The following is a 27,182-nucleotide window of genomic DNA, read 5'->3' on the forward strand; positions in this document are numbered from 1 at the left end:
GCCTCCTGGTGACAATGCTGGAGGGGGCGGACGGCGCCACGTGGGAGGGGGCGGCAACAGCTAGAGCACAGAGATAAGAAAATCGGAAGATACTTCACTGGCTGGATAGGTTATTTCGTGGTTCCCATTCTTGAAAGTGAGAGTTGCCTTATCGAAATTCATGTGGGGAAATCCAATATGTTGACGTGGTTGTGATTTAGTAATTGAGCAAATCTGCACTCAAACGGACGGTATAATAATAATCAGTGTGTTTTTTTTCTGGGGGGACGCAGAGATACGCATACCCTAAACATTTTGTGAATCTAAGTTTGGCCTCATTGAGGGACAGTATTTCAATATGAGTAGGAAAATGAGAAAAAAAGCTCTGATAATAATAATAAATAAATTATATATTATAATATTTATTATATAATATACTATTATTATATATGTATGGTGGCAACAAAGGAAGGTATTTCTGCTCTTTCTAACTTGGATCATATTCCATATGTTTTTAAGTTTGCAACAGAAACTGGCCCTGTCAATGTAAATCCCAATTTATTTATTTTTTTACTGTATTCCTGATTAATTAACTTAACACACCACCCATGCAGGCTGCCCTCGAAGTGCCTCAATCATGGGTCTGCATTTGGCAATGGCTGCCCATCTCTCCCTCCAACTCCCCACGTTCAGATGTTGCTCCTGCCACCCTCTCAAAAAGGGTATCTTCCCAGCAGGTCCAAAGTCAGCGCGTGATGGCACCCCTGTGAGGGTATTGTGCACCCCCCTCTCCCCCAGCACACACCCTGAGGGGGTGGGGGTGGCAGCCCCAATGCCCCCTGCCCGTCCCCCCCTCACTGCTGGGCATCTTGCAACAATATATTTATCTCAGAAGCAGCCTTCTTCCTTTTTCTCCTCCCACTGTTTATTATATGCTCAGCCTTGGATGGTGATATGAAAAACGGAACGTGCTGAATATCTATATGTATATACTAAGGTCACCAGACGTCCCCGTTTCCCGTGGACAGTCCCCGGATTTACAAATCAGTCCCCTGACAAAACTGATCTATTTAATAGGTAAAGGTAAAGGGACCCCTGACCATGAGGTCCAGTCGTGACCGACTCTGGGGTTGCGGCGCTCATCTCGCTTTATTGGCTGAGGGAGCCGGCGTACAGCTTCTGAGTCATGTGGCCAGCATGACTAAGCCGCTTCTAGTGAACCGGAGCAGCGCACGGAAACGCCGTTTACCTTCCTGCCGGAGTGGTACCTATTTATCTACTTGCACTTTGACATGCTTTCGAACTGCTAGGTTGGCAGGAGCAGGGACCGAGCAACGGGAGCTCACCCCATCGCAGGGATTCGAACTGCCGACCTTCTGATCGACAAGTCCTAGGCTCTGTGGTTTAATCCACAGCGCAACTCGTGTCCCTTGATCTATTTAATAGGAAGTTGCAAAGTGTCCCCGGATTCATTGAAAAAATTCTGGTAACCTTAGCACATACAGGAATTTAACATTTTTTATGATACTGTTTAATGGCAGAGAGAACCATTGGCTTAGCGTGAGTGGGGCTGGGGGAACCTTCACCCCAGGTGCTGTTGTGGTTTTTTTTGGGGGGGCACATTCCTCACGACACCCTGCCAGCCCACAGGGTGAACAGGGCTTCATGAGCTGTTGCCCCCTTCTCCCGCCACCCTCTAGGTGAAGGACTCAACAAGCGTGTGCCCTGCCAGCCCTATGCAGCTTTTGCGAGTCTCACCAAGCAGCGCTGGGCTCGCAGGGAGCCATGACTGTGCCCATCTCTGGTTTGAAGGGTGTATTCCCAGCTCCACACCAATTTGCAAAAAAACTAGTGAGTTCTGGGATGTAATGTATACGGAACTTAAAAGAATGTTTAAAGTTTCTTTTTTTAAAAAAACAGAGGCTTTCCTTTTGGGAATCTTAGGTCCCTGATATACCCAGGAATTCAAGGGAGTTATTTTTATGTGCCATCGTGGCAGCGAGAATCCTGATAGCCTCCAACTGGAAAGGAGGAAAGGTACCATCAAAAGTGAAGTGGCAACAAAAATTAATGGAATATGCAGAGGTGGCTAAATTAACAGGGAAAACGAGACACCATACAGATCAAATGTTTATTCAAAAATGGGACATGTATAAAAACTATCTTAAGAAGTACTGTAGTAACATAACGTCTGTGGCAGCTTTTGAATAACTTCGGCATTACATTGGATATGTATAGGAAAACATAATCCTCTTGATAATTGGTAGCAAGAACTGAGATAAACGGCGCAATAAGGAAATGAATAATTTAAAATATATGGAGCTGATGTGAAGTCAATGGAACCTCAAGAAGATGATGACAAAGTGTAACAAACCTGTATAATTTTGTGTTATCTAGAAATAATTTTTAGGGACGCGGGTGGTGCTGTGGTCTAAACCACTGAGCCTAGGGCTTGCCGATCAGAAGGTTGGCGGTTCGAATCCCTGTGACGGAATGAGCTCCCGTTTCTCAGTCCCAGCTCCTGCCAACCTAGCAGTTTGAAAGCACGTCAAAGTGCAAGTAGATAAATAGGTAAACAGCGTTTCCATGCGCTGCTCTGGTTTCGCCAGTAGCGGCTAAGTCATGCTGGCCACATGTCCTGGAAAAACTGTCTGCGGACAAATGTCGGCTCCCTTGGCCAGTAAAGCGAGATGATTGCCGCAACCCCAGAGTCATTCGTGACTGGCCTTAACTGTCAGGGGTCCTTTACCTTTTTTTAAAGAAATAATTTTATTTTGGAATCAATGTTACTTTGTGTTAAGTTCAATAAAGCATTAAAAAAAATACTGCCAGGCTGCCAGGCAGCCTCAGCCATGTCAACCCCACTGATATGGTTAGGGTATATGGTTTTCTTTGCACATATAAACAAGCTGAGTCTAGGATGGGGGCGCTCCCAGCATCAGCTCCCCAACAGATCTTGCCTTCCCATTCTCCTTCACAGGAAGAATTGGCATCCAGCCAGGTGAGGTGGGAAAAGCCCACCCATTTGTCTCTGTGGCAGCCTCTTAAGACACGTATGTCTCCGTACTTAACAGATTGGAAGATGGCAGGATGCCAAAGGATATGCTCTATGGGGAGCTGGTTTCAGGCACCCGGCCAGCTGACAGACCATCTCTGTGTTACAAAGATGTCTGCAAATGTGACATGAAAGGTGGAAACATCAATCCCGCCATATTGGAATCCCTTTCAAACGACAGCAGTGCCTGGAGATGGACATTCGAGTCTTGCATCCATAACAGTGACCAGAGGAGGAATGACCGCTGGAGGAGCGCAGAGAGAAGGAATGCCACAATGCATCTGCTGCAGCACAAGCGGACGCCTCCGTCTGCCCCAGCTGCAACAAAACATCTCCACCCTTTATCAGTCTCTACAGCCACAGTAGGCGCTGCAACCTTCCAATGGTTTGACTCCACCCACAAAGACACCCTCCTCCATTGTCTCCGGAGACAGATGGATGCCAACAAGGGTTGGTTACGGTTTCTAAATTTGCATCTATGCCTCTGCAAATATTTTGTACATCTTTGTCTCCACCCCCCTTTTAAGTGATGCTGGAACGGCCACCCTAACAGGTAAGGGGAGCTGAACTCACACACCACCTTATGAAGAAAGGAGGAATCTGCCTCCAGCATTCCTCTATGTCAAGCTGTTATGTCTCTTCCACCCCATCTCTTCACATGCAAAAAAGAAAGAAAGAAAGAAAGAAAGAAAGAAAGAAAGAAAGAAAGAAAGAAAGAAAGAAAGAAAGAAAGAAAGGCTTGTTAAGATGCTTACCTGCAGAACCTGAACAACTGGCTCTGGATCTTATTGGTCAGAAAGATGCAAGGGTCACTCTTCCCAGGAGAGGGGAGAGAGTCATTTAAAAACCTTTTAAAAGCTGAGCTGCCCTCCACTAGAGATGACAATCTTTGCTGCTTACTGGTGGGCAAACCGGAACAACTATAGCATGGGTAGGCAAACTAAGGCCCGGGGGCCGGATCTGGCCCAATCGCCTTCTAAATCCAGCACGTGGACGGTCTGGGAATCAGCATGTTTTTACATGAGTAGAATGTGTGTTTTTATTTAAAATGCATCTCTGGGTTATTTGTGGGGCATAGGAATTCATTCATCCCCCCCCTTCAAAATATAGTATGCCCCCCAAGGTCTGAGGGACAGGGGACCGGCCCCCTGCTGAAAAGGATTGCTGACCCCTGGACTATAGTGTCTAGGCTATGATTAGTCCAATTTTAGAGCCACAGAGCTCTACTTGTTTGAATTCTGTTTTTACCCACCTGCTTTTTCTCTACCTCTTTTTTTAAAAATAAAGTTTATTAATTTGGCACGTGCATGATTGCCAGCCTCAGGGTTTTAGAATCCTCCTGTGCTTAGAGGCTTGGAGTTCATGCTTCTGGAAGTTAGGATCAGGATTGTTAAAGACCAGCAAGGTCTCTTGAAGTGTGGATGAGAATCGGGGAGCGCAGGCTGCCTTTGCACTCTGAGTAAATAACTGGGAAACACAGGAAGTGTTGGTCTCAGAGTTCCTGGGATTTAGGAAGTTTAGTGTGGGTTTGCCAGGGAACAATTCTTTATAACCCAGCTGTTCAAAGGGCGCTCTGGCTTAGAAAAAATACCCTATCGCCCCATCATCAAACAGGGATAAAGACCTAGCAGAGCACTGGCCAAAGTGTCAAGAGGCAGCTCAGGAGGAATGGAATTCTCAACCGGGGCTTGGCTCTGTCCTTGAGGCCACACAGCCGCCAGTTTCATTCCTCCACTGGTGCTGGGAGGCATGGCTGGGTGTGGAGTGCGCTGGCAGTACATTCTTGGGGCTGCGCTCTCCGGAGCCCTGCTGCTTACCGCTGGGATCTTGTTAGGGCACTATGCGATCTACAAAGAACCCCAAACCCCGGAGTGGCTTCACAGCCTCTCTAGAGACCTGGACCCAGCTCTGCTCGAAGACTTCATGAACCAGGTGGAAGCCGCACGCATTGGACAGAACCTCAAGTAAGGCTGGCGGAGTAAGAGGCAATGTCCTAAAGTTCTCTTTTTGTTCTGGGAGAAATGGGATTCCTTCCCAGGTCAAAGAGTCTAATAGAATGTCTGTACCTATTCATTCTCTCTAAAGATAGATTAGATAGATAGATAGATAGATAGATAGATAGATAGATAGATGTATTATGGCTTTTGTGGATTAGAGTCCACTTCACCATCCGAGGGGTGAAGTGTGCCAGGGTGCCAGTCTTAAATGGGGCATTCTGGGATCCAAACAGAAAGATGTCCTATTTAAAACAGGAGAGTTGCAGGGTATGGAATGGGAGCTAAAACAAATTAAGCTGAGGTGTGTACATGCTCACATAGCACATGGTTATAATCAGCTACTGAATAGGAGTTCAGAGGGGTTGCAAACGTAGGGGAACCTGTCAGATAATGCAGATCAGGTGAAGGCATCCCCACATATGTCTGGATTTTCCCAGACATTACCGGGATTTCAGAGGCAGAAATTACGTCCAGGGGTAATTTCTGAAATGTGGCACTTTGTCAAAAAATTGGGGGTCTTCCTAAAAAACACACTCAACAACTTTCAGGGTGTCCTGGTTTTTACTTTTTGAAATATGGCAGCCCTATCTATGGTGTGCACAGCAAGGGCAACTTGAAATGTAGTGGGGGAAATGACCTTACTGTGTTTCAGACTGCTAATGTGTACATTCCCTTCCCTGATTGGTTCGCTGGAGGAGTCTTAGACTCCTTGGCAAACTACGGTTCCCAGGAATCTTTGGGGGAAATGAAATGCTTTCAAGGTGCTTCAAATGCACCTTGTGTAGATGGAGCTGGCAACTGTATTGTGTGACGTGAGTGAACGTAGAATCAAAAAACTGAGGAGCTGGAAGGGACCTCAAGAGTCATCTAGTCCAACCCCCTTAAATGCAAGAATCACAGCTGAAGAATGATGCACGATAAATAAGGAATAAAATAAGGAGAAGCTTCTTGTTTCAAAAGCTGGGGGGGGGATGCTGTGGTTTTGGGAAGGACTAATTATATGCCAGATTCCAAAATTTGCCCAAACTCCAAAGACCTACCCCACGCCAAGTCTGTTCCCCATTGCTCCCTCTTGCATTAGGGATCTGTCTTCCAAGCCCCACATGGCCACCACGAAAGGGGACGAAGAACTGGTGCAGCTGATTCTGAAAGCCTGGCGAGACCCCCAAACTGGCCTGGACAGCGCCACGGAAGGCCAGTACGAGGTGTTCCTCTCCTTCCCTGACCCTGAGAAACCCAACTCTGTGGCTGTGGGTGAGTGCTAGGTGATGGGGTGCAATGCAAAATTTATGTTAGGCCCATTATCAGCGAGGGCCGCACCACGTACGCAGGAATGCAACCTGACCACCAAACTGGTAAGAACTGGTCAAAGAGGAACCAAACTGCTCACTGCCAAAGAGAACAGCAACTCCAGATAAGGTACAAGGAGGGTTCCAATTTGTACAGTTAAAAAAATGGGTTGGGTAAATGTTTTCATTTCACCAAGGATTGTGGTTGGATGAGAGATGGTGGCAGGCTGGGGTGGCAGGAGGCAGTTGGGAAGAAAACAACCAGCTAAGATTATGTATATTTCCTGTATAGTATGTGGCCTAATGGGAATGCTCTCTTGGACTAAGCAGGGAGTCAGGCTTCGGGATATTGGCTTCCTCCCCCATGGCAGTAAATAAGCAGATCAAATGAAAGGAAATTCATACCAGTTAGTTTCTTTAATAAACACAGCGAGAGACAACAGAAAGCGTCTCCCTAGAATGGCGGTGCTCCCAGTTAAGGCTTCCCCCCTCTCCTCCGTCCCTATTTATCTGCATCACTCCTATGTCTTGTAATCTGAGCTTGCACTTTCTGTTCTAACACTCTTTGAGCTCCCCATGTCTTTGGGGATGGGGGGAGGTGGATGCTGTCCACAGACTGCGAATCTGTTAACCCTCTTTCTTCCTGTGTTTCTTCTCCTAGCTGTTCCCCATCCAGTATTTCCCAGCTTCTGCCTTCTGAACTATGCCCCTCTGCAAACCACTGTTCCAAATCTATACTGTCCTCCTGCTCCTGGGAAAATTCAGGGTCAGGGGGAGGGGGCGACTCCCACCATCTCTCCTCAGTGCAGTCCTCCTCAGCACGGTCCCTGCCACAGGGTAAAAACCAAAGCCAGCCAATGAGTTTTCAGAGCATATGTTTGGAATTGGGGAATGAAGACAAATTTGTGGGCCAAAATTTGGACACCAGGAAAAGGTGTGGGAATGACTGAAGGCTGAGAGAGGAAACCACTGAAGGGAGAGGGTGGGGACACCTGCTACAGATGTTCTGATTAGACCCTCTTCTTCATACCAGTGATGGAAAATGGCAGCCAAGCCTTTATCTCCCAGGAGACAGAGAAGAATCTGACTGCGGACCAGGCTGACAGAGACGTTGTGAAGCCTTATGCAGCTTACGCACCTCCAGGAAACCCCAAGGTGCAAAGCAAGGGCGTGGCCTTTTATCCTCCCTTATCTCTGATATCTTTATCTTATCTTCTGCTTGGAGTTTGCCCTCTTGATGGGCCAATCAAAGACACCACATGATCCTCAGTGGGCCTTGCCCTCCTAGGTGCATTTTGTCTCCAACAAAAAGAGGCTTCACACAGACTATATACCTTCGGAGCACATTCAAAGTACGTTTTCCACCTCAAAGAATTCTGGGCCTTGTAGTTTGTTCAGGCTTGTTGGGAATTACGACTATGCGAGGGGGAAACTACAGTGCCCAGAATTCTTTGAGGGAAAGGACATGCTTGGAATGTACTTTATGGTACCGGAGGGAGATCCCAAATCTTCAGCCACCCTTTAAATGTCTGTGATGACAGTTCTGTCTCTTTGTGTAGCAGCGTCAAGGTGTAAACCCCTCATATCTCATATCCTCTCCTTTCCAGAGACGGAAAGCGTGGGAAAGTGTGAGTTGGCAGCTAAGATATCCACCTTTTTCAGTGTGTGAAATATGTGTGATGCTGCCCAGACAATCTGGAGTAGCAGACATTGGAAGTCTGATTCAGGTCCGTCTAGGGATGGGTGGTTTGAGAGGGTGTGGGGCATTGCCTTGTCTGAGCAAGCAGGGATTTGAAGAAGAATTACAAAATGAGACCATTGTGGTGTTGTATGGTCTCCGTTTATGTGCTTCATTTTTTTAAAAAAAACTTGTAGCTTAGGCTCCCAACAGCACAGGCCTTTGTGTGGTGAGGTCACCTTATTGATGATGATTATTATTTACCTGCCCTTCACACTAAGATCCCAGGGCCGGTGGCATCAATTTAAAAAACAGTATTAAAAACAATTTTAAACAACTTACAATCACAGAAGCAAGGTGGGTCCTAAAAATATGCACCTCAAGTGTCAGAGAAAGAGGCACATATTCAGCATTTTCCAGAACCTTCCAGGCACACTTCTGTGGGGAGGAAGTTGATCAGTTTAGGGGCCACTACAGAGAAGTCCCTCTCTGTGACTCTTACTTCCAAAATGTCCCTTTGTGTGATCTATCTTGTTATGATGCCTGGAAAAGTATATTCCGCTTTCTGTCTTGGTTCTGTGATTCTTTATCGTTTTTCTTGTTTGTGTGGCATTGTTTTCGAAAACTCAATAAGCACTTAAAAAACAACAACAACCCTCTCTTTTTTTTAAAAAAAACACCATTCCAGGGGAAACTGGTCTATGCCAATCAAGGAAAAATGAGCGACTACGAATACCTGGTCCAACAGGGCATTGATCTCAATGGCACCATAGCCATAACTCGCTACGGGGGTGCTGGCCGCGCAGACAAGGTAACTGGGAGGTGTTCCTGTTCCCAAACTTCAGCTTTTGTGGGACATTTTGAAAGAACAGCCCTAAAATCCGAAGTAGGGCTATACCTTTCTTAGGCCAAACAAGATGCTGCAGAATAATGAGGAAGTTTTTGAGCTCTCCCCCAGGCAAGATGTTCTGCAAAACTGGGGATGGGGAGGGAAAATGCTGGAGGATGTTGTCATTTATTCTTTTTTTAAAACAACAACAGTCCTGCCCTTCACCATCGGGTCTCCGAACATGCTGCAGCAATTTAAAATTCAGTATCTAAAACAGTTGAAAGCAAATTACGGTAACAGTCCAACTCCTGGAATATAGGAATCCCAGCTAAATAATCCCTGACATATGGCCAGCCAACCTCTCTTTCAAAGCTTCCAGTGATGGAGAGTTTCTTGAACAGCTTTGACCACAGGAAAGTTATTCCAAATGCTTAGCTGGAATTTCCTTTCTGACCATTTGAATCTATGGGTTGGGTCTTCTGCTGACATCTGGGCCTCTCGGGTCCCTGATGCACAAACACACCTGTCTGGATCTTGCCTTGACAGGCCATCAACGGCGCCAAATTTGGCGTGGTTGGAGTGGTGGTCTACACCGATCCTGGGGACATCAATGATGGCAAGGCTTCAGCAACAGAGACGTACCCCTATTCGTGGTACCTGCCCCCCTCGGGCGTGGAGAGGGGTTCCTACAACAGCCACTTTGGAGACCTGCTGACTCCTTATTACCCAGCCAAAGGTGAGGGGGTTGGGGTGTATCAGCAAACACAATTTTAATGTATATGCAAGAATCGGTGTTTGGGGTGAGGGGGGTGGAGAGAGAACCAAGAGCCCACATGCCAAGCTGTTATGTTCCAAAAGCAAGGAAGGATTGGACCCTGATTAATAGAATACACACGAGGCTTGACCAGCAAGACTCTGGGAGGAGGTGCCAATAATAATCCTGTCCACCCCTTGGCCCAGGTCGTTTTATTCACAAAAGAACTTTTTACACAGTGTTCGTAAGAACCAATCAGATTTCCTCTGAGCATTTCAAAAAGCCCCACGTGGGACAAAGTCAGATCAGAAGAAATCCTTTTAACTACAAAAGACTACTTTGAGCATGCATACATATATGAGAGTAAATAAAACAGGACTAAAGGAGGAATGCATTCAGCAAAACCCCGAAGGTCATAAACAGGCAGGAAAGGAAGGAAGGATGGCAAGGGAAGAGTATTTACCATCTCCTTATGAACTCTCTTCCTGGCCCTTAAGATCTACCTAAAGTTTAACAAACTACATCAAAGCTACCTTCTATCTTTTTGACCCAGGATGCCTGGTGAAGCAACTGGCCTGTGTATTTAGAATGCTTATACGTGCCTGTCAAGCATAGAGAAAGAAAATGGCAGAGGTGCAGAGGCTTGTGGGATTCGATCAAAAATTATTGCCAATGAATCAAGCCCAGTCAACACAATGCTTTCATTGCGGACACAATGGCTTGCTCCATATTTCATAATTCCTCGTAGCAATCCCACCTGACCCCCACACTCTGGATATTTGCACCCCCACACCAAGCAGACCTTATCTAGCAAGCAAGAAAGAGAGAGTGTCAAGTATTCCAACCAGACCCAGCAGGGAAACAGCTTTTAAGCTCCCCCCACCTTGCTTGGCGGGGCAAGGCACTGCTCATCATGCAGACTCTGTGAATCTAGAGATGCTCGCACGACAGTTTGCAGGAACTTAGCCCCGCAAGATATTGTGAGAACATCCCAGAGCCAACACACGGAGCAGGCTTTGCCGCACAAGCAAGCTTAAAAGTTCTTTACATGCACTGGGTAACCCCAAGTAGACCCATTGCCAAAAGAGCTTTTAAGCTCTCCTCCTTCCTTGGATCTAACTTGTGCAAGTGGAAATAATGGATGAGCCCTAAGATGCGATCGATCGATCATGCTGTACATAGAAGGCTCCTGCCTGATGTCAACAGCCCCAGTGTGGAGTGTGGGAGGGTCCTAACATCACTGGAAACAACTTTCTTACCTTGTCCTCCCCGCTTGCAGGTTTCACCTACAGGATTCCAGAGGACCAGATCACAGGGATCCCTCCCATCCCCACCCAGCCCATCGGTTTTGAGGATGCCAAGACGCTTATCTGGTGGGTGGTAGCTGTGGAGGAGGAGGTGCATAAAGGAGAGCGATGATGGGAAAGGAAGGCCAGGGTGTGCAAGGGGAGGGGGGGTGTGGAAGCTCAGACTTGGAGGGAAGAGCGTAAAATGAAATCCCACACAGATCAGAAGATGCTTAGAAATCTAGGTTTTGAGATTTTAAAATTCACACTTCAGAATTCAGTTTGAGGGACAGTTTGGGAGGGGGGGGGGCTATGAACCTCGAATCTTGTTGGCTGATCTTTAGGGAGGGAAAGGTTATGTTCCAGTATATCATTCCAAACCCCTCCCCTCATATTCAAGTAAGCTGCCATCTGCACATGTGCAATGGCTGTCTTGAATGTATACACCTCAACTTAACTGCAAAGTGAATGCAGCTTACGTTTTCAAATCAGATAGAAGCTGGTTTCGGGGGGAATGCATCCGACAGGAGCATTTCTTAAGAAATTGCGACTAACATGATTTGTTCCCCATATACACCCATCCGACCGCCTTGATCTGCGGAACTGGCACTGTTCGACATGCCACATAATACCCATTCTGCATTTGTAAGAAATTATTCTTTCAGAGTGGTAGCCCCTACACTTTGGAACTCCCTGCCTATTGATATTGGGCAGGTGCTTTCACTGTATTCTTTTTGGTGCCTGCTAAGAACATTTTTGTTTACACAAGCCTGCCCAGATGTTTAGAAAGCTGATGCGAGTTGTAATCTGTTTTCAGTCTATTGCCATTTTAACTTTTCGAAAGCCTTGAATTATTGTTACTTTTCTCATTGATAATTTTATTGTTTTAGCTTTTTTTCGTAAACCGACTTGAGGTTTCTAAAGCAATGCAGTCAGTCAGTCAGTCAACCCCAGCAGTGGGAGCACACTAGAGCCAGAATAAGTGGAAATGCACACCCAACCAACAAAATAGAACAGATGTGAGCTGAGGGCTAGGTCTTCTGGGATGGCAACGGAGAAAGGGCAGCATTCAGTCTTCACCCTCCCCTCTTGCACTTGCAGTAACCTGGCTGGCGACCCTGTGGCAGAGGCAGCTTGGCAGGGAGCACTGGGCTGTGTCTACCATCTTGGACCAGGATTCAGACAAGACGGGCTGTTCTCCAATGCCAGGTGAGGGATGAACAAATAGGCCAGTCTCAGTTTCTCTCTCCCCCACCCAGTATTCAGTTCAGCTTCTCCTATACGCAATTTTGAATGCAGTTTCACTTGACATCAGTAATTTTCACTAATATATGGATTTGATTGCACACGTTACCCTAGTGTACACAGTCTGCCCTGCCCCGTACATTTTTGGTTAGCCGGATAACTTCAGTGCAACATTCAGAGAAGAGCAGACTTCGAAGGAAAGCTGTGCTTTGGTTCCAGCATTGTTCTGAGACTGTGAATGAGGATAAAAGGTAAAGGGACCCCTGACCATTAGGTCCAGTCGTGACTGACTCTGGGGTTGCGGTGCTCATCTCGCTTTATTGGCCGAGGGAGCCGGCGTACAGCTTCCGGGTCATGAGGCCAGCATGACTAAGCCGCTTCTGGCAAAACCAGAGCAGCACATGAAAACGCTGTTTACCTTCCCGTCAGAGCAGTACCTGTTTATCTACTTGCACTTTTTGGGGTGCTTTCAAACTGCTAGGTTGGCAGGAGCAGGGACCGAGCAACGGGAGCTCACCCCATCGCAGGGATTCGAACTGCTGACCTTCTGATCGACAAGTCCTAGACTCTGTGGTTTAACCCACAGTGCCACCCGTGTTCCTGTGAATGAGGATAGGTTCCTATTAAAATGCAAACTGAACCACGTTATCCCCTGTACCTCCATGAAGTATCCATGGAGGGTCGTAGACAATGCAAGGGAGGTTCGTCATTCTATATCTTTATGCGGCAGGTGGAAATGTTCCTCTTCAACCAGGCCGATTAATATTATTCAGCCTTTTAAATGTGTTTGTGGGATGAAGGGGTTATTTGTTTTGTTTTTCTTTTAACTATTCATTTGTGCTTTTACCTTGCATTTTTATCTTGTCACTGCCCTGAGATCATAGAGATTTAGAATTGTAGGGTTGGAAGGGATGCCAGGGGTCATATATTACAACCTGCTGCAGGTAAAAAGGTAAAAGGTAAAGGACCCCTGGACGCTTAAATCCAGTCAAAGGCAACTATGGGGTTGTGGCGCTCATCTGGCTTTGAGGCCGAGGGAGCTGGTGTTTGTCCACAGACAGCTTTCCGGATCATGTGGCCAGCATGACTAAACCGCTTCTGGCGCAATGGGACACCGTGAAGGATACCAGAGCGCACAGAAACACTGTTTACCTTCCTGCCACAGTGGTACCTATTTATCTACTTGCACTGGCATGCTTTCAAACTGCTAAGTTGATAAGAGCTGGGACAGAGCAACGGGAGCTCACCCCGTTGCAGGGATTCAAACCCCCGACCTTCTGGTCAGCAAGCCCAAGAGGCTCAGTGGTTTAGACCACAGCGCCACCTGCTGCAATTCAGGAATCTCAGCTAAAGCATCCATGACAGATGACCATCCAACCTCTGCTGAAAAACTCTCCAAGGAAGTCCACAACCTCCTAACTTAGGTCCATTAATTTCAATGGGTTTATTCTGAGTCGGACTTGGTTGGAGACAACCCAGGAGGCCTCTCCTCTTTATCCTGCTGCTGCAAAGCGGGAAGCTCCAGTGATGTGAGAAGCCCAGAGCCAAATCACCCATATAAATGATTTCATTGTGTAATTGGGCGATTGAACCTGTCTCTCTTTTGTTTCCTAGTGAGGTCCAGGTCAACGTCCATAACTACAGAAGGATCAACACGTCTTCTAATGTGATGGGACTGATAAGAGGAAGTGTGGAGCCTGGTGAGTTGCCCTGGGCAAACAGATGCCTGGGGGGGCATGGGGGCACAGAGGGAGGCAGGAGCATCCTTCTGGTGGTGATGGGTCACTCCTAGGGCAACCAAAAGGAGAAGGAGTGACTCACCTATGAGGAAACGTTGAGGCATTTGGGACTTTACAGTGAAGAGGAAGAGGCAACGTGATAGAAGTTTATAAAAACTACACAAGCCATGAAAAAAGTGGGAAGAGAAAATGTGGTTTCCCTCTCAGAGCTCTAGAACTCACAGGCATCTAGTGAAGCTAGAAGACTCAGGGATCAATAAACGAAAGCCTTTCTCCATACAGAACATGGTTAAACGTTGTGCTTTTCTTCTGAGGGTACTCACAGGCCCAAGTGTGTGGCACTGATAAAGATATAAGGTACAGGTAAAGGGACCCCTGACCATTAGGTCCAGTCGTGACCGACTCTGGGGTTGCAGCGCTCAACTCGCTTTACTGGCCGAGGGAGCCGGCGTACAGCTTCCGGGTCATGTGGCCAGCATGAATAAGCCACTTCTGGAGAACCAGAGCAGCACACGGAAACGCCGTTTTACCTTCCCGCCGGAGCGGTACCTATTTATCTACTTGCACTTTGAGGTGCTTTCGAACTGCTAGGTTGGCAGGAGCAGGGACTGAGCAATGGGAGCTCACCCCATTGCGGGGATTCGAACCGCTGACCTTCTGATCGGCAAATCCTAAGCTCTGTGGTTTAACCCACAGCGCCACCCGTGTCTCTGATAAAGATATACTCTAATCTAATATTCTTAGCTCCCACCTAGTTTGTCCCCCTGTCCCCTAGGGGGCACTCCTGCCCACTTTGGGAGCCGCAGATCCATCCCTTTTCAGGCTCCTGTCCAACATGTGCCCTTCCATTTTTGCCGAGTTCCTACTCCTTCCTCTGCTAGACCGATACGTCCTCTATGGTAACCACCGGGACAGCTGGGTGCATGGCGCTATCGACCCCAGCAGTGGAACAGCTGTCATGCTGGAGATCAGCCGAGTGCTGGGGAAGATGGTGAAAGAAGGTGAGCTTAGGGCGGGGGCTGGGATTTTATTTTCTTTGGTGGGATGTGAAACATGGCAACTCCAGGGGAAGGTCTGGTAGGTCCGGGCAGAGATGAAGATGCAATCCACATCAGCCAGTGAGTGGGCAGAAGTAGGTGGATATTCCTATGTTTGCAAACTAGGCAGCATCCCAGCTAGTCATTTTATTTATTCCATGTATATCCTACCTTTTTCTCCAAGGGGCTCCATGTGGCGCACATGATTCCCCGCTCCTCATTTAATCCTCACAACAACCCTGTGAGGTAGGTTAGGCTGGGAGGTGTGGGATGGGTTTTAATAGGTAGGAGAGGATATATTAACTGCTCTCTATCTCTCCAGGCACCCATGTGTGTGGGTTGAATAGAGTTTCAAAATCCCATCCTTGGCAGCAAAATTTAAAGCATAGGATTTAGGCTGTAAAACCTTGCTTTGAGCAAATCCAGCTATGAAGTAAGCTGGCTCTCCCTTTCTTACTCCACTTAAGATTCAGGCAACAACTTGGGAAGTAAGTTTAAAAATATAATTTACATATAGTCTTGCATTAGTTCACAGCAAAGGCAGCAGTAAAAACTATGCAGGCAAAATACTTACTGTATATTTACAGGGACTAAACCTTGAGCAAACGGAGGGATGTTTGCCTCCAATGCTGGTGAAAGGAAGAGAGTGAGAGAAACAGGAAATACCAATGTACTCCTTCCTCTCAAGGAGAGGAGGGGAAATGACATCACATGGAGCCCTCTCTGTCAATTCTATTTCTATGGTCTTGGGTATCTGCCTATCAGCAGTACAGCTCTGTAGTCTTCACCTCTTCTCATGCTAACTAGCAAGAATGTGCATCTGTTAGGATTGGCTGCTATCTCCCACAGGAGGCAAGAATTGGCCCAATGTCACTCAGTGAGCTTCATGGCCAAGTGGGAATTTGAACCCTGGTCTGCCCCAGGTCCTAGCCTGACACTCTAGCCACAACACCACGCAGGCTCTCGGAAGGAGAAGCAGGCTCTGCAAAAGCAGCCAAGGAGAGCAAGGAGCAGGACTGGCCAGGGGTGTGTGTCTTGGAGAGATTCTCAACTGAGAGCGAAAAAGAGAGACCTGCATTCAGCCTGTAGGTCTGAGGTGCCTCACCCCTGCTCTAGAGGTGCTCCACCTGTCTCCGATTTGCGCATTCTCAGTCAAGTGTCTAGGAATAATGTGTCCTTTTCTTCTCAGGGAAGTGGCGCCCACGAAGGTCCATTATTTTTGGCAGCTGGGGTGCTGAGGAGTTTGGTCTCATTGGTTCAACAGAGTATACAGAGGTAAGAGGAAAGGAGGTTGGATGGATGGATGGAGTAGGTGAGAGAGAGACCGAAGAACAGGTGGTTCTGCACTGTGCATTTAATAAAAAGAATAATAATTTGCCCTAGCCACATTCAAAACACAATCCTACCAATTTAAGCAGTCATGGCTTCCCCCAAAGAATCCTGGGAAATGTAGCTTGTTTATCATGCTGAGATTTGTTAGGAGACCATTGTTCCCTAACAGAGCTACAGTTGCCAGAGAAGTTTAACAATCAACCCCTCTCCCTAAGTAACTCTGGGAACTGTAGCTCTCTGAGGGGAATACAGGTCTCCTTTCAGCAACCTTAACAAACTACACTTCCCAGGAGTCTTTGGGGGAAGCGGTATCTTCTTAAAGTGGCTTGATTCTGCTTTAAATATATAGTGCAGATGGGGCTGAGTAGAGGTTGGAAAGGGATCATAGCTTGGTTGGGTGTTTTGTTGTTTACATTTGTGTTTGGGGGCTTATGTACTTCAGTTCCCAAAACGTCTGACCTCAGAGTCAGGAATCGGGCAGATGCAAAGCAACCGCCTTTTATTCTTACTATAGGAATGGGGAAAAGGCAGACTGAAATCTGCCGGGTGACTTGTAGCTGACTCCCAATAGTTTAATGCCACTATAACAAAAAGCAAACAAACACCCACACATTTCCCGCAACTGCCCCTTCCCTCTGGCAAATTAGGCTGCTGAAAGGAAGGTTGGGGTTGAAACCAGGAGTGGATTTGGGGGTGAAAGGATCTGGTCCCGAAAACAAATCCCTGATAGGAGCAGAGAGCCTCTCTCTTTCGTAACTCCAAGCGCTCGTGACGACTTTGTGGTGCAGGGGTCCTCAACATGCACCATGGGGATTGTCAGGGGGTGGGCTGGAGACCTCACACTTCCGCAGAAGTTTCTTTGCTTATGACATCTCTCTGCTGCACAGGAATTTTATAGCAAGCTGCAACAGCGCAGCGTGGCCTACATCAATGTGGACATTGCAGTCTTTGGTAAGCTCACCTCACCTTTCCACACTTTCAAGCTGCACTTGACTGACTTATAAATTTGTTGTAGTTATAATGCCTGGGAGAGTGTGGTCTGAGAGGAGGGTCCTTGATGCAGCCCCCTGGCTGAAGAGAAGCAGGTTTGGGTCTGGTCAGTGCCTGGATGGGGGACCCTGGATGTGAAAATCCCACCTCATTTATTTTTTGAGGGATTTGGGTATGTTTAGCCTGGAGAAGAGAAAAGAGAAGAGAAGAGAAGAGAAGAGAAGAGAGAAGAGAGAGAGGTGATATCAGAGCCATCTTCAAATACCTGAAGGGCTGTCCCATGGAAGATGGAACAAGCTTGTTTTCTGCTGCTCCTGAGGGGAGGGCCCAGACTGATGGATTCAAACAACAAGAAAGGAGATTCCAGCTAAACATTAGGAAGCGTTTTCTGAGGGTTAGAGCTGTTCAACAGAGTCATAGACTCCCTTGGAAGGTGGTGGACTCCCCTTCACTGGAGGTTTCCTCATTTTTCCTCATTTTTTTCTCTCATTCCAGATACAAAGGTTCTGGCAGATAACATTGATGTTCGTTCTAGTGTACTGATGTCAAGGAGTCTATAAAATGACTTAAGAGGGAAAGAGAGAGGGCACTGCAAAAATGTATATGCTAAACTGTTTGCAAGAGGCTCAGATAAGGGGCTGTAGATTATGCTTGTTTTCCAACACGATAATAAGAACATTTGGATCATTTTTTTTATGGTGCTTCTGAAGGGAAAGAGTAAAACATGAACTCTGTTTTCACAGTGCATGACTGCGGTATGAATCCAAGGAGCAAAATGGCTCAACTTGATTTCCAAACTGCATTTCTTAAGGATTTTAGGTTGAGATGATGCTCATTTACCAACGGTTATATACTGAGATTGCCATCTCAGCAAATTCCATCATTTTCATAAGCCAGTCTTCATTCGTTGCGTCTTCTTCTTTCCATTTTTGCATGTGGGCTATTCTTGCCGCCGTCATAGAATTTTAAGGCCACATAAGCTCTGGTCCAACTATACCCAACAGCCTGTGCTATCAGATTTTCAATGTCTGATAGTTGTTTACACCTCCATCATTCCCGGCCCACCCTTGTCTCTTGGCCTCCTCCCAGGTATCCCCCACCCTGGACATCCTACCCACTTTGGGAACCAATGGTCTACACACTGGCAAAAAGCTGAACTTACCCCTATCACACAAGGCACAGGAGCCTTACCAGGCAACAAGGGGGGAACCCTACTTGTGCCCTGGGGTCAGGAGAGCTCCCCCTAATGCTTCTCTTTCTCCTTTGACAGCCAACGCCACCTTGAGGGCCCAAGGAACGCCCCCTGCGCAGAGTGTCATCTTTGCAGCTGCCCAGCAGGTAACTTGAAGAGAATGGAAAGTCAACTCCAAAATAACAGTCTCTGTGTAGGAGACACGTTCTCGGTTTATTTTTCAGGGAAACAAAGGCTATCAGGGGTCGCTGGCCTTACATTTGCAAAACTGGAGGAACGATCATGAGCACCGCACTCATTTTATTAGGGGGAAAGGGACGGCAGCGGTCATTCACACCTGAAGCAGCTTGCAAATCAAAATAATGAAGTCAATCCAGCTTTGCAGCCTGAAAAGGGTCTTGGGCTTCAGAGCATCCTTACAGAAGTGAGACCCCTAAAGGCCAGCCTCCTCCCTAAGATGGGTTGTCATGAAACCTGCTCCATTTCTGATGGGGGCGGGGCTCGTTTCCCTTGTAGGTGAAAACTCCAGCTGCAGATTCTGCCCTGTCAGTCTATGAGAACTGGAAGCAACACTTCAGCCGAAACAGTTCAGTCTATGGCGTCATCCCCAGGTAAAACGATGCTGTGAATGTTTCCCTTTCTTAACAGCCCGTGGACCCCCTCACATTCGCAGAGACCAGGTGTGTGGATGGGAATCACTGGCTCTCCAGAAGTGGCTGAACTACAACACCCATCATCCCTGCCCATTGGCCATGCTTGCTGGGAGCTGTACTTTTTCTCCTTTGTCAATCGCTTTAATGTATATATACTAATATTTATTTACAAAGGTGGTCTATTTTAGTGTATCATTTTTACAAAAAAAAATTACATGGGTTGTACCCAGCTAAGTTCTACTCAGCTTACTGATATAATAGACTTAAATTCATCAAGCCCATTGATTTTGAGTAGGACTTCACGGGGGACAACTTGCGGTTAGGGTGTGTATATGATATATTCTCTGGTATTTATTTATAAAGGAGGCATCTTTTAAAAAAATTGAATATATATAACTGACCAACCTGCAGTGGGGAGGGATTTGTGGGTTTGTTTCTGAGGGTTCTGTGTTCGAGTCTCTGCTTCAAAAGATGCTCCCCCGACTTACTGTCTTCCTCCTCCATTCAGCTTAGGGTCTCTGGGTGCTGGAAGCGATTATGCCTCTTTCATTCATTACCTGGGCATCACATCCATGGATATTGCTTACACCTACGACCGGGTAAATTGTAGCCCTGCGCTAGTTGGAATGGCCAATGGGCAAAGGGAGCTGGGAGATCCAGCAACAGCCCAAGGGGCACAGATTTCCCCTTTCCCTGATCAGTTTTTTAAATTTATTGATTCAAAGTATTTTTCTCCTGCTGTTCAAGAGGATCTTCTTGTAAAGCAGCAACTGCAATTAATCAACTTAATCAACAAACAGTAACAGTGCAAAAATAAGTCAATCACAATGGAACGCTTTACATTTTAAAACACCCCAAACCTTTTTTAAAAAATCAGTTGCTAAATAACAGCAGTCAGCTGGTACAATCTATAAACCAGAATAAACACTGTCCAATAAATACTTCCTATCTATCAGATTTGCCCAGTGAGTCTGCAGCAATCGACCCATTCATTTAATCAAAACATCAAACCCCAAACCTATTATATATTGTGGAAATTTGTTGGCTTGTCTGTTCACTATGAGTTTAGACACCTCTTAAGATATCACAACCAAATTTTGTGTGATTCTTTCCGAGATCAAGGAGCAGCTTTTCATCAATGTTTGGATGCCATTTTGAATCAAGATGGCGGACTGAAGCTTTCAATACTGCTCTGATTTTATCCAAATTTTCTATGATGGTTCCTGAGATTAAGGAGCGGGATTTCCTCTTTGGTTTGAAACCAATGGACGCCATCTTGGATCAAGAAGGCTGACTAAGCCTTTCAAAACTGCCCCGACTTTAACCACGGATTTGAAAACTGAGCTGATTTCTTAGAATTCCTAAGCAATGCTGGGGGGCAAGGCTCCTGCTAACCACATGATTTGACCTTCCCTTCTTTCCTTTGCCTAGAGCAAGACTTCGGCCCGCATCTATCCAGCTTATCACACAGCCTTTGACACTTTTCACTATGCAGAGACATTCATTGACCCAGGTGAGGGGTGAGGGTGGAGCATAGAGAGTCAGCAAGGGAGTAAATCAGGGTTTGTTAAGGGTGCTGGGAATTGTAGCCCGGGGGTGGGGGCAAACCACAGTTCCCAGGATGCCTTGAGGAAATTCCTGTGCTGCAAAGGTATGTTGTCTACACAGCCTAGAATTTCTTAGGTTGCCTTTGCTTCTCTCTTGAACTGCTGGGGTAATGGTTGGCAGCCATGAGAGCTACCTCATGTTTATCTGTTGCCTTAGCTGAATTTAAAGTACAGTGGTACCTTGGTAGTTGAACTTAATCCATTCCGGCAGTCTGTTTAATTCCCAAAACCGTTCAGAAACAAAGGCACGGCTTCCGATTGGCTGCAGGAGCTTCCGGCACTCAATTGGAAGCTGTGGAAGCCATGTTGGACGTTTGGCTTCCGAAAAACGTTCACAAACCGGGTTTGCGGCATTCGGGAGCTGATTTGTTTCGTTCAATTACCAAGGCACCACTGTATTCAATTCCAGCATGCTTAGGAGCATAACGTTCACACCTTAAAGGGTCAGTAGCTGGCCAGAATGTACTATCTGTTTCTGTGGAGAGCAGGAGCCTGTCCTCTTTTGCAAAACAGTGTAAATGTTGTTTGACAGTGAGGAGGCAGGACTGAAGATTTGGAGATATGCTTCAGAGGTCCCGACTATGGGGAGCCCGGAAAAATTAATAATTAAAATTTGGATTACAATTTGGTCTTTTTTAATTTTTTATTTTTAATTAGATTATGATGTGGACATGCGGATTGGCTGTCTTCATTGGAAAATCAATAAAAAGATTTTTAAAAAGTTGTTTGACAGTGGAACGGTCTCCCTTGGAAGGTGGTGGACTCTCCTTCCTTGGAGAGGTTTCTAAGCAGAAGTTGGGTGGCCATCTGTCATGGATCCTTTAGCTGAGATTCGTGCATTGCAGGGGGTTGGACTAGATGACCCTTGGGTCCCTTCCAACTATATGCTTTTATGAGAGAGAGAAATCACTGGGACTGTGCTAGCTAAGTCCGCTAAGATTGGGCACAGGCCGGTTTGCACTGCTGCTGCTGCTGCATCTGGGGAAATTCTCCTGCCCCTTCCCAGGATTCACCAGCCACCAGACTGTGGCACGGACAGCTGGCAACGTGCTGATGCGCCTGGCGGATGCCTTGATCCTGCCGCTCAACGTGAGCGACTACGGCGAGACGCTGCAACAGATGTACAGTGTTGCCAGAGAGGCGTTCCAGGCAGACCTGACCCAACACAACATCTCGCTTGGTGAGACGGGTGGGAATGTGTGGGATTACAGGCTGGGTTAGTGGGCAGGTGGCCTGCAGGTAGGATCGCCAGGTGCAAAAGAGAATAAGGGGCCCGCCAGCCTTTCCTCCCCTTCATTAGGGGCTGGGTGTGTGGCAATTAGGGGTTATTAACTCAGATAAGGACTGGGGTTTACCCATGTGGGGTAATTAATAAAAGAATTGGCTGGATCCCTAAATCAGGCATTGGCAAACTCGGCCCTCCAGATGTTTTGGGACTACGGCTCCCATCATCCCAGTGGTCAGGGATGATGGGAATTGTAGTCTCAAAACATCTGGAGGGCCGCATTTGACTATGCCTCCCCTAGATCCAAAGTGTGGGGCTAAGCGCACTCTTCAGCATGAGAAAGATCCCCAACAGCAGAGTTTTAAGGCCATAAAAGTAAGTCGTGTGTGTGAAGCATGAGGAATATAGGCTGTTAGTCCTTTTAGATATCTTGCTTAGTCCACTTACAGTGCTTCCCGTCTCTGCCCCTCTTACAATGAACAGACCACACCATTAGTAAGTTTAAATGCTTTACTTACAAAGCTCCAAAGGATCGGATTCATGTGTTGTTCCATGCAGCAGCATGAAGAACACAGGTAGAAATATTGGGATGTGAAATACCTCTAAGCACACGGTCTGAGCTTGTAAAGGACAAGCTCAGGCACATCCTGTCTCCTTGGTGAGTTCACATGGTGAAAGGAGAGCGAACAAAGGAGGAAACTTAACTCCCTTCCTTCCAGGTGAGGGCTTACAGGTCTGTGTTCTTAACCCCTTCGTGCATTGATGAGCCCCAAGCTTGCTAATTATAGTTGACTGCAATTTCCCACAGTTTATAGGGCTGAAGTTTAAAACCACTGCTTAGGAATTATAGGCTTCAAATGGAACTATGGGCTTGTCTACTCAGGGTAGAAGCTAAACCTGACCCCTAGGTAAACCCTTAAAGGCACTGATCTGTTTTGCTCTTTTGCCCTTCAGACCCACTCTGGGCCGCAATAGACCGTTTCCAGGCCGCTGCTGCTGGTCTTAACCAGCGCATAGCAAACCTGAGGGAGGAAGCAAACTCCAGGTGAGAGTCTCCTCTTGTGGGGAACTTTGTACTATACATGCATATAGAAGTATTTCAGTATGGCAAATTTATATAGTAATCTAGAGTGTACAAGTTGTCTCATATCCACCCATCTGAATAACCCAGTGATGCTGCCCTCTGGCCAGCCAGTGAGAGATGTTATGGGGCAGGGGCTTATTGGTAGTGTCTCCGCATTTGTGAAATTTGCACTCCAGGAAATGTGATTCACCTCTTGAGATATTTTTATGTGTGTTTCAGTGTGCATTTGATTTAGTTGCTGTGATCCGATTACTCATTCTTAGGGGATATTAATCTGATGTTTCATACATTTTTGTAAAAACAAAAACAAAAAACTGAACTAATGTTTTCAACAACTCTGTAAGGTAGGCTGGTATTGTTATTTAATTTTATTTGCTTGTTTATGAAAATATTTATAGACCATTATTTCATAAAGAATATCAAAGTGGTTTACAATAAAAATACACAAAACTATATAGTAAACACCATATTAAAAGTTTTTAAAGAGACATCAATTAACCACTGGGGATGGATGTCTTCTTAATTGTCTGCATAGGCCTGGCAGATTAGAAGAGTTTTCAGCAGGCATTTAAAAGTTGGTACAAAAGGTGCCTGCTGAATGTCTAGTGGCAGAGAGTTCCACAGGACTGAGCCAATGACACTAAAGGCTCGGTTTCTTGTTGTTGTCAAATGAGCCTCACCAACTTGGGGAATGACCAGCGATGCCCCTGCAGATGATCTCTGTGACTGAGTTGGGACAGAAGGATCAGGCGGTTGCTGAGGAACCCTCGACCTTAGTCACTCTGGGCTTTGTATTATTATTTATTTATTTATTTATTTATTTATTTATACCCCGCCCATCTATTAAAATACAGTGGTCTGTTAAATATTAAAAGCTTCCCTAAACAGGGCTGCCTTCAGATGTCTTCTAAAAGTCTGGTAGTTGTTGTTCTCTCTGACATCTGGTGGGAGGACGTTCCATAGGGCGGGTGCCACTACCAAGAAGGCCCTCTGCCTGGTTCCCTGTAACATGGCTTCTCGCAGTGAGGGAACCGCCAGAAGGCCCTCGAGCTGGACCTCAGTGTCCGGGCAGAACAATGGGGGTGGAGACACTCCTATTGTAAGTCAATACAAGGACCTTTCTTCTGGCTTGGTGGTAGGTGAGCAGCCAATGCAGCTGTTTTAACAAGGATGCCATGTGCTCCCATCAGGTCAGGGGCTCTCATCAGCAGTCTGGTTGAACTTCCAAACCAGGCTCAAGGGCAGCCCCACACAGAGCACATTGCAGTAGTCCTGCCTCAATGGATGGATTACAGTGCATCAGGCTATCCCTGTCCAGGAACAGCTGTAGTTGGCAAACCAAACAAAGTTGGTAAACAGCACTCCAGGGTAGTGCTTGTTCCTGAGCAACTTGGCTTTCACATAGCAAACCAGCTCTGTGAAATTTTGCTGTGGGGCTGACAAATTCTACGGTTGGTCCCAAGACGGCTCTGAGCCCAGCCCTCTTTCTCCCTCCTCTTTCTCCCCCCCCCCATTTCCTGAAAGCCCCCTGGATGTGCGGATGGTGAATGACCAGCTGATGTTGTTAGAAAGGGCCTTCCTGAACCCCAGAGCCTTTCCGGAAAAGTATTACTACAGGTAAGCAATACCAATGGACCGGCTTTCTGGCTTCTGTGGAATTCACTGCCACAAGATGGCAGTGGTGCATAACCTTTGAGATTTTGTTTTTTAACTTGCTTGCTTGTTTTAAAAAGGATGGGCTAACTGGGACCTCCAGTGTCAGATAAAGTGGACTTAGCAATGTCAGGCAAGGACCAAAGAGCAGGAGAGGACTTGCTCATGGCTTCCTGGAGCAGTGGTGGGAAACTTGTAGCTCCCTGCACTTCAAAAGCCCTTTGCAAGCATTCAGTTACTATCTGTGGCAAGAGCAGTCTGCCCTCACTCTCTTGGCCATCTGCAGGGTGGGTGGGAGAGAGAAAGAAGGGGCTGGCTCCCTGCCTCCTATTGGCTGCAGTCCCACCCGCCACTGGCATACTACCCCTGATTGTTGCTCCCAAGGTGGTTTACATAAACTGTAAAGCCATGCAATAAAAACCATATTAAAATTAAATTCAGAAATCAGCTAACTTGTTATGGGAAAATGCATACCCGCCTGAGAAACCGTTTCTATCCAAATGTGATTTTGGTTTTAAATGCAGTGTAAGGTGGTCTTTATGTGAGTATATTGTATTCAATTATGGGGTATCAGAGTTTTTAGGGGCTAACCAGGCTGGGATAGCTGGGATAGCAGGCTTGTGGGTTTTTGAATGTCTGATGTAGATTTTTTCCAATTTCGTTGTTCTGTATGGGACAATGACAATAAAGATTACCGTACCGTATCATATCGTAGACCTGGCAGGATAGAAGAGTTTTCAGCAGGTATTTTAAAAGTTGGCACAGAAGGCAGCTGCTGAATGTATAGTGGCAGAGAGTTCCACAGGGCTGGACCGATGACTCTAAAGCCTCAGTTTCTTGTTGCTTTTCCTCATCCAGCCACGTCATCATGGCCTCTCGGTCATCTTCTCTGGCCACCTTCCCAGGACTTGCTGATGCCTACGATAACGCCAAGGAGGACGGCCGGTGGGGTGAGGTTCACAAGCAGCTCACCATTGTAATCCAAGCGATAGAAAATGCCGCCTCCATCCTGGAGCCTGTGGCTGAATAACAGGGATGATAAAATACAAATAGTAAGAGAAGCAGTGTGATCTATTCCTCGCTGACTTGCTTCTTCCACCCTGTTTTTAAAGTAGTTTTGTGGGTCATGGGTTTGTCTTATCATTGTTTTGTTTTTCTTCGATGCCTGTAAGCTACTCAGGGGATGCTGGGAATGGGGCAGCTTGAAAATTGTACCAATAAACAAATGCTTTGAATTTGCACAACACTTTGAACAATGTTGTAATTGGTTCACTTACATAGTCTCTGCAATCCTTACGACAGGGGTGTCTTTATAGCTCAAAAACAGCACTTTGAATTGGACCTGGAAACTAATTGGCAGCCAGTGCAGTTGGGCCTGGATCTGTGTAATATGCGATCTGGCTGCTGAATTCTGCATCAGCTGAAGTTTCAGAACCATCTTCAGAGGCAGCCCATGTATAACATGTTGCAGTAATCTAACCAGGACCGGATTTAGGTTTGATGAGGCTCTAAGCTACTGAAGGTAATGGGGCGCTTTATATGTCCACCTGTCCTTTGTCAACAACAAATTGTCGCTTTTTTGTGTTGAATATATGCTATATAGTAATTTATGGACCTAATAGGTATCTCAAGCCATTTACACACACAAAAAAATGTATTTTATCAACTGAACTGAAATACAAAAACAAAACCCTAACGAAGCAGACCTTTGTGGCAGTTTGAACCCCTGCAACAGAGTGAGCTCCCGTTGCTCTGCCCCAGCTCCTGCCAACCTGGCAGTTCGAAAGCACACCAACGCAAGTAGATAAATAGGCACCACTGCGGCGGGAAGGTAAACAGCCTTTCTGTGCGCTCTGGTTTCTGTCATGGTGTTCCGTTGCACCAGAAGCAGTTTAGTCATGCTGGCCACATAACCCAGAAAGCTGTCTGTGGACAAACGCCGGCTCCCTCGGCCTGAAAGCCAGATGAGCACCGCAACCCCGTAGTCGCCTTTGACCAGACTTAACCGTCCAGGGGTCCTTTATACCTTTTTTTGTGGTAAAGGCCCATTTATCAATCTGGGAAAGCCTGCCAGAACAAAATTGCTTTGGATTGTTTCTGGAAAGGGATGCTGTTCCACAGACCGGGACAGCCACCCAGAAGGCCCTGCTCTGAATTACTACACTGGGGCGAACAGAACCCTGACAAAGCTGCAAATCACCCCTCTCCTCTCATCAGAGAGGAGGTGATAACCCTGCCCCTCTGCTCCCCATTACTGGATCTGTGCTAATTGGCTGGAGAGGGCAAAGTGCCCTCTGTGTATATAGAGTTTGTGGGGTACCCCTACACCTTTGACTGCACCCACGCTGGCATGCAGCCTCTGGAGAGTTGACTAAAGGTGAGAAGGGTGGGGCAGATTGATTAGCTGTCTTTGCCTTACAATAAACCTGTGAGGTCGGCTTGAATTATTATCCTGTTGAGGAGGGAGAAAACAACAGCCTGCCTTGGAGTTTTGCAGTAGATGGCTCAATCCTAGCCACTACGCATTAACTGTAGGATTTGGGGGGAAATAGAAAGCC

The 27,182-nt window shown here is 46.6% G+C and overlaps 1 protein-coding gene across 4 annotated transcripts; it reads left to right on the plus strand.

Moving 5' to 3' along the window:
• Window positions 1-12: 12 nt before the first annotated feature.
• On the plus strand, window positions 13-26,012 carry NAALADL1 (N-acetylated alpha-linked acidic dipeptidase like 1). Of its 4 annotated transcripts, XM_081893015.1 has the most exons (20): window positions 35-136; window positions 4,869-4,998; window positions 6,113-6,285; window positions 7,354-7,475; window positions 8,687-8,809; window positions 9,374-9,563; window positions 10,861-10,954; window positions 11,969-12,076; window positions 13,727-13,812; window positions 14,733-14,852; window positions 16,078-16,163; window positions 17,108-17,171; window positions 18,481-18,548; window positions 18,919-19,013; window positions 19,564-19,654; window positions 20,487-20,568; window positions 21,669-21,842; window positions 22,842-22,932; window positions 24,496-24,588; window positions 25,483-26,012. In XM_081893015.1, exons 2-20 carry the CDS (start codon window positions 4,958-4,960, stop codon window positions 25,652-25,654), a joined length of 2,073 nt encoding a protein of 690 aa, XP_081749141.1. In that variant the 5' UTR covers window positions 35-136; window positions 4,869-4,957; the 3' UTR covers window positions 25,655-26,012. The 4 variants fall into 4 exon arrangements, with proteins under 4 accessions (XP_081749143.1, XP_081749141.1, XP_081749142.1 ...); XM_081893017.1 differs by lacking the exon at window positions 4,869-4,998 and having other exon boundaries at window positions 13-136; XM_081893014.1 differs by lacking the exon at window positions 35-136 and having other exon boundaries at window positions 4,180-4,998.
• The last annotated feature ends 1,170 nt before the right edge of the window (window positions 26,013-27,182 follow it).

This window comes from Podarcis melisellensis (assembly GCF_964234715.1).
Source record: "Podarcis melisellensis genome assembly, chromosome: 16".
NCBI lineage: Eukaryota > Metazoa > Chordata > Lepidosauria > Squamata > Lacertidae > Podarcis > Podarcis melisellensis.